The 13,003-nt window shown below is 36.0% G+C and overlaps 3 protein-coding genes across 3 annotated transcripts; 1 reads left to right on the forward strand and 2 right to left on the reverse strand. All coding sequences in view use genetic code 12, as the record gives it.

Annotated features, from left to right (window-relative positions):
* Positions 1 to 1,103: 1,103 nt before the first annotated feature.
* J8A68_004229 (uncharacterized protein) lies at positions 1,104 to 1,961 on the reverse strand (the record flags this gene model as incomplete). Its single annotated transcript, XM_049408166.1, has 1 exon — positions 1,104 to 1,961. One exon carries the CDS (start codon positions 1,959 to 1,961, stop codon positions 1,104 to 1,106), a length of 858 nt encoding a protein of 285 aa, XP_049262452.1.
* Positions 1,962 to 2,530: 569 nt separating this feature from the next.
* On the reverse strand, positions 2,531 to 7,309 carry J8A68_004230 (uncharacterized protein; the record flags this gene model as incomplete). Its single annotated transcript, XM_049408167.1, has 1 exon — positions 2,531 to 7,309. The coding sequence occupies one exon, from the start codon at positions 7,307 to 7,309 to the stop codon at positions 2,531 to 2,533; it is 4,779 nt and encodes a 1,592-aa protein (XP_049262453.1).
* Positions 7,310 to 9,629: 2,320 nt separating this feature from the next.
* Positions 9,630 to 12,902, forward strand: J8A68_004231 (uncharacterized protein; the record flags this gene model as incomplete). Its single annotated transcript, XM_049408168.1, has 1 exon — positions 9,630 to 12,902. One exon carries the CDS (start codon positions 9,630 to 9,632, stop codon positions 12,900 to 12,902), a length of 3,273 nt encoding a protein of 1,090 aa, XP_049262454.1.
* Positions 12,903 to 13,003: the final 101 nt, after the last annotated feature.

Raw genomic sequence — 13,003 nt, forward strand, 5'->3', positions numbered from 1 at the left:
GCATAAAAATGTTGTAAGCTGCGGCTAGACTGTCTTAAAGCTCTCCCAATTTTATTCACTAAAATGAACCCTTCTGGATCCATAAATAACTTTTTTGTAGCATATGCAACCCTTAATGAATAAAATTATATTACATCTTATCAATCCATTGTTCTCAAATGTCACTTGTTTGAAGGATCATTTATGACACAATTATAATTATTATAATCATTTGCACATCATCAGCATGAACCATTTTTATAAACATAAACTTGTGTTATAAGTTTTTTTTTTGGTAAATTCTGAAACTTCTATAACTCACACGATAAAGATTCCATTGTAGTTCTAGTTCTAGATTTATTATATTACACGATTATTTTATATTGTATGCATAATATTATTTTCGCAAAATGCGCGGCTTATTCGCTTCCCTCTGAAACAATTACTTTCTGTCTTTTCTTTTTGACTGTGTTTGTGCTACCAATTTGAAACACACCGTACCAAAAAAAAATCGTAGCTTTCCTAATTGATATGAGTAAAAAAAAAACCGAGGATAATTTAAAGGTCTCCATTTTCTAATCATTTCCAAGATAACTATAAAATATAATTACTAATGGGTATTTATTATAAATTAGTTATCGTTGAAGGAGCTATTGTCTTCGGTAATTATATAAATGGATTTCGGAACGAAATGTCATAGAACCTTCAATTAATGCTGTAAATAGGTTTGTTAATTTCGCAAATACGCATCTCATCTAAGAATAAAAGACAATACATAAAGAATTATTCTACGTGCTTGTTATTCTGAGACAACCCATAACAGGCTGCTTACATTGAAATCTTTGTTTACTATTTGGTTCGGCATCTTTTAGTCAAGTATCGAGTTTGACAGAAAAGAAGATGTTACAACTGTGAAACAGCGAACTTCGCACACACTTTTTTTTTATGTAAATTTGGGTGCGCAAAGATATAGAGTATCATCAATTCAAACAATTCAAACAAAATATAAACATACAGCATATAATTTGGAAACAAAAATTAACAATTCAACGTAGTTAGAACTAAAATATATAATCTATCAAAGAGCTTACTCATCACAACAAGTTCAAGATTCTTTAAAATAATCAAATAAACAAACTAAGGAGCAACAAGAAAGATCCACACAAAACCCGAGAACCAGAACCTTCGTAAATCACACTTTCATCAAACAGCAGTTTTAAATCAAAAAGGCCAATGCTGGTACTGGTCCAGTTCAGTAGGGTAGTAGTTCTATTATATGGAATCGTGCTAGTGATCACGGCACTACTACTGTTGTAAAAGGTTGTAGTATTACGATCTGGTATAGTTATGGTGTGAGTGAAAGTAAGCAACATTGTAGTTGTAGTTGCTTCAATTTCACTGCTTTTCTCAACTTCATTTGTACTTTTATATAATTCTTCATCAGCAGAAACCCCAGCTATAATAGGACCAGCAGTTACCTCGTCAATTTTTCCAGTACTTGTTGTTGTTGTTGTGGTTTCTCCGGTTACCGTGATTGTAGTAACAATTTCCACACAGGCATTGCAGCCTTCAACATTTTCTACAGCAGACGATGGGTCTACATTGTGACCGGATGTTGCAATACCATCATTCTCAGATGGAACAATATAATGGCCTTTCCCAGCAATGGTAGTAAAGCGTTCAGAACTTGAAGTGGGAATACCCTGACCTTCTTCCAATAAGACTGCATCGCCAGAGGCTTGATAATCATCTCCTTGAGCAACACCAACGTTTGGGTCAACAAGTAATGAGTTTGAATCTATATCTTGCAAGATGGGTATATCTTGCAAGATGGGCAATTCTTCGTTAACTTCAGTAGTTCCAATGTTTAGCAAAATAGTTTCCGATGAGTTGGAGTCTAAACCTGCATCATTGACTCCACTTGCTTGGACGCAAAAACTCAACAGCATAAAGGAAAGTAGTAGAAAGTTTGTCAAATGCATCTGATTGGGTAGATATATTTATGATAGAAAAAGAAGAAAGAAAAAGGGAAAGGAAATTGTTTTGATGGAAAATTTGGATTGGTATTTAAATATTCGAAAATCAAATTTTCCTTGAAACTAAATGGTTGCAAATTTGAAACAATCAATTATTTTTTAACGCGGATGAAAATATTTTTTTTAGAGAATGAGACCGGATTCATCGCGAAGCTTTCCGAGCTGTACTACCAAGTTTCATCTGAACATAAATTGGGAAACGACGACTACTATGATAGTGAGATCGAAAAGAAGCCTTCTAGAATATTTACCATTTAAGACAAATATGGAAAAGATTTCCAATTGGAATTGTGAAACCTTCTTCGGCATGCATCCGAAAGGAAACACACTCTAAAATCTACAGATATTAAATCGAATTTACAATACAAATTTTCTTTATTTAAAACAACTATAACAATTTAAAAACAATAATAATAAAAAAATAACACTAGTCTAGATAAATAATACCAAAGACTCGAAAAGAAGCCACAACTTCTCTAACATAAACAAAAAATTCTAAAAACCCGCTTGTAAACTCAAAGAAATTCATCAAACAAAAGACTAATTACCAACAAAGCAACACCAGCAAACACGTGAGACGCAGAATCAGAATAGATCAAACTATCGTCATATAATTCAATCGTTCCTTCATCTGACCCTGCATAAGAAGACAGCGATGATTCGAATATGCCAGCTCCATCATTACCAGATCCAACAACAGTAGAAACCCCACCGTTTGAGTCCAGCGAGACCCAAATTGTTACCATACCATGACTTATATTATCGCCTTTGTTTCCACCATGACTGATATTATCGCCTTTGTTTCCACCATGACTGATATTATCGCCTTTGTTTCCACCATTACCTCCATATTCGGTTGCATGAGGTTGACGTATAGTTGAAGTAATTGTTCTGGTTTTCTGTACATTCGATACTGTTGTGTTAGACCAAATCATATCTCTTGACAGGTCAGTCAGGTATCTTCCAGTACTCCATAATCCAGTTTCTGTGGTGTATTCCAGTGTTGATGATACCGTAGAACCGTCGCAAACTCTCACTATTGTCTCATTTCCATTGAGACCCCGTCTAACTAAATCTTGACACGAGGATTGATTAGTGTATACCCTACTACTTGGAACATTGATAACAACAGTCGGAGCATCTCCATCTTCTCCAGGTACAGTGACAGTTTCAGTATATGAGCCGGTCCAGGTTTGGACAGATGTTTCATAGGATCTAGGAACTTGGACAGTTTCTACAGCAATCTCACCAACCTCAGCAGACCCGGTGATTGTAGTAGCATAATTCTCATCCCAGTTGGCATATACCGTTGAAGTAGGAATGGGAACATATATGATAACTGTTTCAGGCAAACCTGGACCACCAGCTATTGTAAGATACGTAGAATAAGGGTAAGTCCAGGTAATTGTGGTTGTGACATGCGGAACTAGGATAGTTTCAACGGCAGTTTCACCAATCTTTGCAGACCCAGGAATTATACTAGTGTAATCCTCTTCCCAAGTTGTGTATACTGTCGAAGTAGGAATTGGAACATATATGATAACTGATTCAAGATCTCCAATTTTCCCTGGTAAGGTAACAATTTCAGTATGAGAATTGGTCCAGGTAACCGTGGATGTTTCATAGGATCTTGGAACTTGGACAGTTTCCACAGCAATTTCACCAACTTCAGCAGACCCGGTGATTGTAGTAGCATAATCCTCATCCCAGCTGGCATATACCGTAGAAGTAGGAATTGGAACATATATGATAACTGATTCAGGTTCTCCAATTTTTTCTGACAAGGTAACAATTTCAGTAAGAGCATTAGTCCATGTAACAGTAGATGTCTGACGTGGCACTCGGATAGTTTCCACCGCCGTTTCCCCAAACTCTGCAGATCCAGTAATTATACTAGTATAATCTTCGCCCCAAGCTTCGTATACCGTAGATGTAGGAATTGGATCATATATGATAATTAATCCAGGCTCTCCAACTGTCCGTGCTAAGGTAACTATTTCAGTATCAGAATTGGTCGAGGTAACCGTGGATGTTTCATAGGATCTTGGAACTTGGACAGTTTCGACAGCGATTTCACCAACTTCAGCAGACCCGGTAATTGTAGTAGCATAATCCTCATCCCAGCTGACATATACCGTTGAAGTAGGAATGGGAACATATATGATAACTGTTTCAGGCAAACCTGGACCACCAGCTATTGTAAGATACGTAGAATAAGGGTAAGTCCAGGTAATTGTGGTTGTGACATGCGGAACTAGGATAGTTTCAACGGCAGTTTCACCAATCTTTGCAGACCCAGGAATTATACTAGTGTAATCCTCTTCCCAAGTTGTGTATACTGTCGAAGTAGGAATTGGAACATATATGATAACTGATTCAAACTCTCCAACGTTTTCGGACAAGGTAACAATTTCAGTATGAGCATTAGTCCATGTAACAGTAGATGTTTGACGTGGCACTAGGATAGTTTCAACGGCTGTTTCCCCAATCTCTGCAGTTACACCTATTGTTTCAGTGAAATCCTCATCCCAATTAACGTACACTGTCACAGTAGGAATTGGAACATAAACGACAATAGTAACAGTAGGACCATCTTCTAGAAGCAATGTAGATACTTCAGTATGTGAATTTATCCACGTTTGAGTAGCAATTTCATATGAGCGTGGAATCTGGATAATTTCGACCACCGTTTTTCCGACCTCTGCCGATCCACTAACAGTTTCAATAAAATCCTTATCCCAGGTGGTGTATATTGTAGTGGTTGGCACAGGAACATTCACAGATACAGTGAAAGTATCTCCATCCAGCAAAGTCTCAGTTGCAGTATGAGCACTCTCCCATGTAACAGTAACAGTTTCATAAGAACGTGGAACAATAATGGTTTCAGTAGCTGTTTCACCAGTTTTAGCTGTTTGAGTACCGGTTTCTGTATATTCGTTATCCCAGGTGCTAGTGATTGTCGTAGTAGGAATAGGCACATTCACAGATACAGTGAAAGTATTTCCATCCCGCAAAGTCTCAGTTGCAGTATGAGCACTCTCCCATGTAACAGTAACAGTTTCATAAGAACGTGGAACAATAATGGTTTCAGTAGCTGTTTCACCAGTTTTAGCTGTTTGAGTACCGGTTTCTGTATATTCTTCATCCCAGGTGCTATAGACTGTCGTAGTAGGAATAGGCACATTCACAGATACAGTGACAGTATCTCCATCTTTCCAAGGCAAAGTCGTAGCTGCAGTATGAGAATTCTCCCATGTAACAGTAACAGTTTCATAAGAACGTGGAACAATAATGGTTTCAGTAGCTGTTTCACCAGTTTTAGCTGTTTGAGTACCGGTTTCTGTATATTCGTTATCCCAGGTGCTAGTGATTGTCGTAGTAGGAATAGGCACATTCACAGATACAGTGAAAGTATTTCCATCCAGCAAAATCTCAGTTGTAGCATGATCATTCTCCCATGTAACAGTAACAGTTTCATAAGAACGTGGAACAATAATGGTTTCAGTAGCTGTTTCACCAGTTTTAGCTCTCTGAGTATTGGTTTCTGTATAATCGCTATCCCAGGTGCTAGTGATTGTCGTAGTAGGAATAGGCACATTCACAGATACAGTGAAAGTATCTCCATCCCGCAAAGTCTCAGTTGCAGTATGAGCACTCTCCCATGTAACAGTAACAGTTTCATAAGAACGTGGAACAATAATGGTTTCAGTAGCTGTTTCACCAGTTTTAGCTGTTTGAGTACCGGTTTCTGTATATTCGTTATCCCAGGTGCTAGTGATTGTCGTAGTAGGAATAGGCACATTCACAGCTACAGTGAAAGTATTTCCATCCCGCAAAGTCTCAGTTGCAGTATGAGCACTCTCCCATGTAACAGTAACAGTTTCATAAGAACGTGGAACAATAATGGTTTCAGTAGCTGTTTCACCAGTTTTAGCTGTTTGAGTACCGGTTTCTGTATATTCGTTATCCCAGGTGCTAGTGATTGTCGTAGTAGGAATAGGCACATTCACAGCCACAGTAAAAGTAGCTCCATCCCGCAAAGTCTCAGTTGCAGTATGAGCACTCTCCCACGTAACAGTAACACTTTCATAAGAACGTGGAACAATAATGGTTTTAATGGCTGTTTTACCAATTTCAGCTGCTTGAATATTGGTAGCGGTATACTCCTCATCCCAGGTGCTTGTTATTGTCGTAGTAGGAATAGGAACATGTACAACAAGGGTTTTGGTAAGAGCATCTTCTTTGTAGGAGACATACGAAAGCATCGTTGTAGATTCGGTGTGGGTTGATGTAACGAGATATACCGCCATCCCATTTGCACCAGGGGAATTATTTGAGTAGGATGACCAAGTGATGGATTTCAGCCTATCATTCGAGATTCCTTGACATTGAAATTTGTGGATATAAGTGACACTAGCTTTTTGACCAACTTTTGCAAGCAAACCTGCCGATGCAAATGGAATGTAGCCTGGAGGAACGTTTTCGTAGGTTACAGTATACCCGTGATTCGTACAAGATTCTTTAACCGTTCCGACGACAAATCTATTCTCTGGAAAGTACCAGTCATTCATCTTGTTTGTGAAACCATAGCCAGCAGAATTGCAATCAATAGTGATATCCTTATTCGCTGCTGTGTTGACTTGAATACCAATAGTTCCAGATGTATAGCCGCTGCTGCAAATTGCACCCAATACAAAATTCTGTTGATAATTCATTGTAGGAGCAACTCTATTTCTATACACAAGGGTATTAGGACTCAATGATTGTTCCTTGTTGAACTGAGCTGCATTCGAAAGTCTATTGTTTCCATCATTAAATGTAACTATATTGGACCCTGATTTGAAATATGAAGAACAGTAAATATCAATATCAGAATGTGAACCACCTACATTGAAGGTAATTGGGAAGGAAATTTCACCTCTGGCAGATTCTGCCCCAAGGAGATTATCTTCAACAACGCATTGCAATTCAGAATAAGCAACCACAACGTCACCAGGGTGCATGGTGCAAGTAGCAACAACTTGATTGTCAGCAATCATCAGCACAATATCTGAGTCACTGGTGAATTTATAAACACATGGCATATGTAAAACGAATGTATCACCTGGCTTGACTTTGTTGAAATCCATTTCCCAACCCATAGTGACAACCCAACTAGGAGTAGAAGGAGTCGAATACGCATAATTAGCAGCATTATTCCATTCAAGAGACTTAAAATCTGTAAAAATTCCGGTGATATACTCACAGGTGGTGAGTGATATGTAAAAATATAACAATAAAGTTAAAAAAATCATTTAAAGTTGAGTGAAAGGTTGAGTGAAAGTAATTTAACGTTTGAACAAAAGTCAAACATTCATCCACTTGCGATATCCCATCTTTTATATAAACTTGGAGTAAGTGGGTGCAAGAAATTTGTTTTAAAGGTTTATCCTTGGAAACTTTAAATTTTAGACATTAATAATGAAATACAGATTTTGATGACCTAGACACATGACGTATGAAACCCACATTCTACAAATAACAAAATAAACATCAAGTGTTTCCAAAACCTCATTTTTTTGTGTTTCGCAGGGTCTCAACCAACAAGGTTTTTGTATTTTATGGGGATTTTATGGTTTAGTCTCACGAAAAATCTCAAGGCTGATTACGGCTGTTTAAAGGCTTCAAACGAGTATCGAGACCATAGATGAGCTATTTAGTTGCACTTCTAAATACCTCATATTGGAATATAAATCGAAGTTTGATGAACTTTTCCTTCTAAAAAGAGTGTTGATTTGCCCAGAATTTTTCTTGAATTTGAACGGGGATTTTGAGAGAAGCTTGAATTATTTTTCTTATCAAAGCTTCATGTAATACGTGACCTTCGGTAGTCTTAGGTCCATTCCCGGTGGTTCCACTTCTTTGCTAACATCACACAACCGTTGTAATCAATAATTATCCACCTCAAGTTGGCTGTTCCAGTTTTAAAAGGGCTCTATCTAATTTTTCAACATATTTCATAGCTTTAAATATTTGGTGTAATTAAGCAAAAAAGCCTGCTTCAACTGTCTTCAATGAATTAAAACGGAATCTTAATCATCCTGGAATAAGAAAAGCAACACAAAGGTAATAGTGCATTCTAAACCAAATTATGTAATTAAAGTTTATAAATAGAATGCCGTTGGTAACGGGGAATAAAGGATATTTTCCGTTTAAAATGGCACAAATATGTAACATCAATTATTTTATGTTAAATTTTTCTTGTCCTACACAAATTTATGTGTGGGATTTGAATCAAGGGTACTAAGAATCATTCCCTTTCCCTTGATATCATTCCTTTTGAAAAAATATCCGTACTAACTTATTAATTACAAACTCATTACAAATAAAAAGTTGTTAATATATGGTACTCCATGTATTCAAAATCTTTCTACCAAAAGGACTAAAAAGCTAGAGCCAAATTTTGCGACATACCATTCTACGTAGTTTAACACACGCCTATTAACTAATTATGTAAAAAAAAAAAAACAATTGCAAAATATTTAAAACATTAATAAATCTCTACAAAGTAAGAGGACATTCAGAAGAAACCTCTCCTATCTGTTCAATCATTATCAATAGTTTTTGCTGTATTTTTGGCGAAATGTGACCTAGCTCAAAAATTACAATGAGTATGATTCACCTTCCAATACCTTGCTTTGCTTGATAGCAAAAAATAAATTGTAAAGTTTGCTTAGTAACAGAAAAGAACCATTCTGGTGGGCCGTTGCCTTTTTTTTTTGGAAAACTGATGTGGCATTTTTCTTTTTGGGGGTTTGTGAAGGGGAATAAAAGATATCTTCCTGTGTTTAAATCGAAACAACTATGTAACATCAATGATTTTATTTGGAATTTTTTCTTGTCCCATTTTTCTTGTCCTATGTGGGATTTGAATCAAGGGTAATTAGTAAGAATCATTCCATTTCCATTGCTTGATATCATTCCTTTTGAAAATTTTTTCCAAGTGAATGTAAGTAAAATAATTATATTCAAAGTGTTGTAAAAGTCATTTGTTATTCCATAAAATTAATTAAACACAACGGGTGACGATGGTTTTTATGGCATATGATGTCATCTATCATGAACGTTTTATGTTTATCATCGAACGTACCGAAAAAAAAAGAAGTGTAAATCTCCAATCAACAACACATGTAGTCTAGAATGCTCGTAGTAATGCAACACTATAGACAAACTAGTTACAAACTGATTAATCAAAAATTCATTACAAATAAAATGTAGTTAATATATGGGAATTATTCAATATCTTTCTATCCAAAGGACAAACTCTCTACTTGATTACCCAAAAGACAACTTTTACGACACAAACCATCCTGTAAATTTGAGACAAAAATGAATAATTTGTGACATACGACTCCACAGATAAAAAAGTTTATCATAGAAATATTATATGCAGTACCAGTCAATTGTTAAATTTATCATTTCTTCTTCTTGTGATTGTAAAAATCTTTTAATTTTAATTTAATTTAACTTACATTTATTAATATCTTATTTATTTATTTGTTAATAATCTTTTAAAAAGTAAAGCAAACAAAAGTTGATCATCATTGTAAATCAAATAATAAATATAAATTGATAATGGCCCCACCCCCATCGTCGCCTAATACATCAAGCGAAAACACTACCCCCTTAAATGAACTATCACAACGACTATCAATTAATGCAACAGCTACAACTGATCGTCATTTATTAGATACGATTCAACGATTTAGGAATGTGTCGTCACCATCAACAAACACTAACAACGGTGATGACACTAATCAAGGAAGCAACTCCATAAGAGGTGAGATAACCCCTGAAACCCCCCAACCACTTCTTACTCATCCATCTGAGCTAACTACTGTTTCACTCCCACCACCTACATTTGGTCTTTATCGAGATAGACCCAATTTAAATAATTTAAACTTATTGTCAGGGTATATGATTCGAAATCTCCCTGAAGGAAATCGTCAAGAAGCAGAGTTTAGATCCAGGATGTTGCGTCATTTTTCTGATTTGAATCGGATACATACTCATTTTAATGAATTAATAGGAGATAGAACTATTCAAGAAGGAGGACGTGGTAGCCTTAGTGGAAATCGAGGATCGTTTACAACCCTGAGTATTCCGGCTCAATTGCATAATCTATCTCGTGAATTAACTCGGTTGGAACAAGAGGAACGACAAGGAACAACGACAGACCCAATTGGGGTATCACCAGGATCTGGTCTCCTAAATCGTAACCGTAATAGAGATGCATATGTAGTTGAAACTGACGTCGACCTTGGAATCTCCGATAATGGCGAAGACGAGAATGATGATGATCAGAGTTTTGAATATAGTGCGGATGAATTCCACGAAGAAGAGCAAGAGGGAGAAGAAGAAGAGGAGGAAGACCAAGACGATGAAGATGATAACGATGATGAAGACGAAGATATGGAAATTATATATTACCCTGACCTTGTTGGTGATGACGAAGATGACATCATAGTGGATGATGATGAAGACGACGTCGATGATGACGAAGAGTCAACCAGTTCCTCATTCATAGTAGAGGAAGAAAATATCGGATTACGGTCAGACATTCGATCAAATGAAAGATTGCTATTATCTTCTGCTAGACAAAACCCATTAAACGAGAATACTTTAATCCCGACCAATACGGCAGTCCGTAACCGTTATGGTCAACCTCCGCCTCGTACAGAAAGCTCAGATTCGTCAAATAGACAATTACTTTGGTATCCCCCTACCCTTGGTGGCACTCCCTTAAGGCGACAGAATGCAATTAGATTAAGACATAGAAATAGAAGGTATAACTTGAATCAAGATGGTTCTATTGTGGACTTGGGTGCAGAACCCAACGCAGGCGCAAGTGCACCAATATCCACCAGTGCAGGTAGTTCAGGTGCCAATAGAGAAAAGAAATCCACAAGTGCGGGAGCATCGACTGGAAATGGCGAAGGTAATGATGATACTAGTGGTCCATCAACTAAGAGTAAAATTAATCAACAAGAGATTTTAATTCAAAGAGCCAAGAAGTATCAACGTGAAGTAGAAAACATAATTCAAGAGTTGAATCAAAGGGGATACATTTATTACCATGCTCCGTTATTTTGTAATTTTTTGAATCAATCATCTAGTCAACCATCGTTATTATTCAGAAATGTACTCGCAGCCGGAAAAGATAATTTGAGTTTATCAATGGATGAATATTTGATAAAAAGAAGAAATAAATTATTATGGCTATCACAATCCAATGGAATCGAACCCCCACCACCAGCGCCTCATCCATCACAACAACGAGGCATCAAGAAAAGAAAGGGGCGCCCACCCAAGTCTAGATCCCCTCACACAAAGCGTCAAAAGCTAGATATCCCGCCTCCTCAACCAGATCAAGAAATCATAAGAGAACAGATATTCAACATGCTGATGAATACCAATGGTGATACATCCCCTCCAGCGGAATTAACTAAATCAGAAAAGGAGAATATTTTAGATTCTTTGCCTTGTTCATACTTCCAATCGGGTGTAAGTTATACCATGAAGATAGATTCACCCACTGACCATGCATTAGATTATGTGAACTTGATCATGAATAATATATCTCCCGATAGGAGGAATATAGATGGAATATTAAACTTCACTGGGAATGGAAGTGAAAATGGAGGATTAGAGTTTATGTTATTTAAATTACATAATTTCACCCGATTCTTTTTTGGATTTATGAATAATGGTTTAATAAAGAATAAGATTCTTATTCGGAAATTGAATGTATTGGATCGATTATCAATTGATCAGAATGTGAAGTATTCGAAAAAATTAAGATATGATAATGTGAATATTCCAATTAGCGGTCATGTTATAGATTTCAAGAATGAAGATTTGAGGTTCATGAAATTTAAAGAACCAAATGGAACCGTTTCGAGTATTTCCCGGTTTAAATCGATGAAAGTTAAACAACAATTATTACTTTGGATGAGATTACAACCTTTTGTTCAATTTAGGCGGATGTATTTAATGAATTTCATGAATGATTTGAATGAGAATTTGAAGAGTTTGATCAAGCTCAAAAAGGGGGTATGCAAACGTCAATTATCAAAGTATATTCTGTTAACCAAAGAGTTTAGAATGAGTTTTCAGGAATTGATCAAAGTATTCCCAATGAGTAAAAAGAAACTAAAGAAAATTAGTCCAAAGACCACTACTGGTACTAATGGCAAGAAATCCAATTCACAGAAGAAATATCGGACTTTATTCTTGGAAGATTGGGATAGAGGCTCTTCATACAATCTTAATGAGATCATCACATCTGATGATTCAATTGCGTTGTTGAATGTTCAATTAAATTATGTGTTGTTTGTGGTAAAGATTAATATATCACAATTTTTAGATATTTATTTCCAATTCATATTTGCTCATGTTGAAAATGAAGATTATTTGAATCGATATAAGAGAGTATATGAGAACATTCAACGGGATGAAAAAAGCCAATACCTGTTGAAACAGGATGAAAACACCGATGAATTAGTCCTCATTGGCTCAATTAATCGAAAGAATGGAAATATTGAAATGTTGAATACATTTCCATTTAAAGCAATTAAAGATCGGCATGGGAATTATAATCCTCATGTCATTTTAACCAGACATGATCCAATCCTGATTAATGATTTCAGTAATAGGAATATATACGTTTATGATGATTTTGAATTATTTAACCAAGAAGGAAGTGGTGAATCTGAAGTCAATATTCCATTAAATTCATCGGTCTTCTTGAGAAGTAGTAGACAAGAAGATGAAGATGATTTAATATCTGCAAAATTAACTGGGCATATCAAGAGAGATATAGGAAATCCAGTATGTGATATGGTATAAGTTCCTCAGACAAACGAATTGATTCGTACATATATAGATAAATATGAATTTAGTTATCGTAAGGACTATTTACATGTTATACACAATCTGTATTTCTTTGA

This window comes from Hemisphaericaspora subhashii (assembly GCF_019202705.1).
Source record: "Hemisphaericaspora subhashii strain CBS 10753 chromosome Unknown scaffold22, whole genome shotgun sequence".
Classification (NCBI taxonomy): Eukaryota; Fungi; Ascomycota; class Pichiomycetes; order Serinales; family Debaryomycetaceae; genus Hemisphaericaspora; species Hemisphaericaspora subhashii.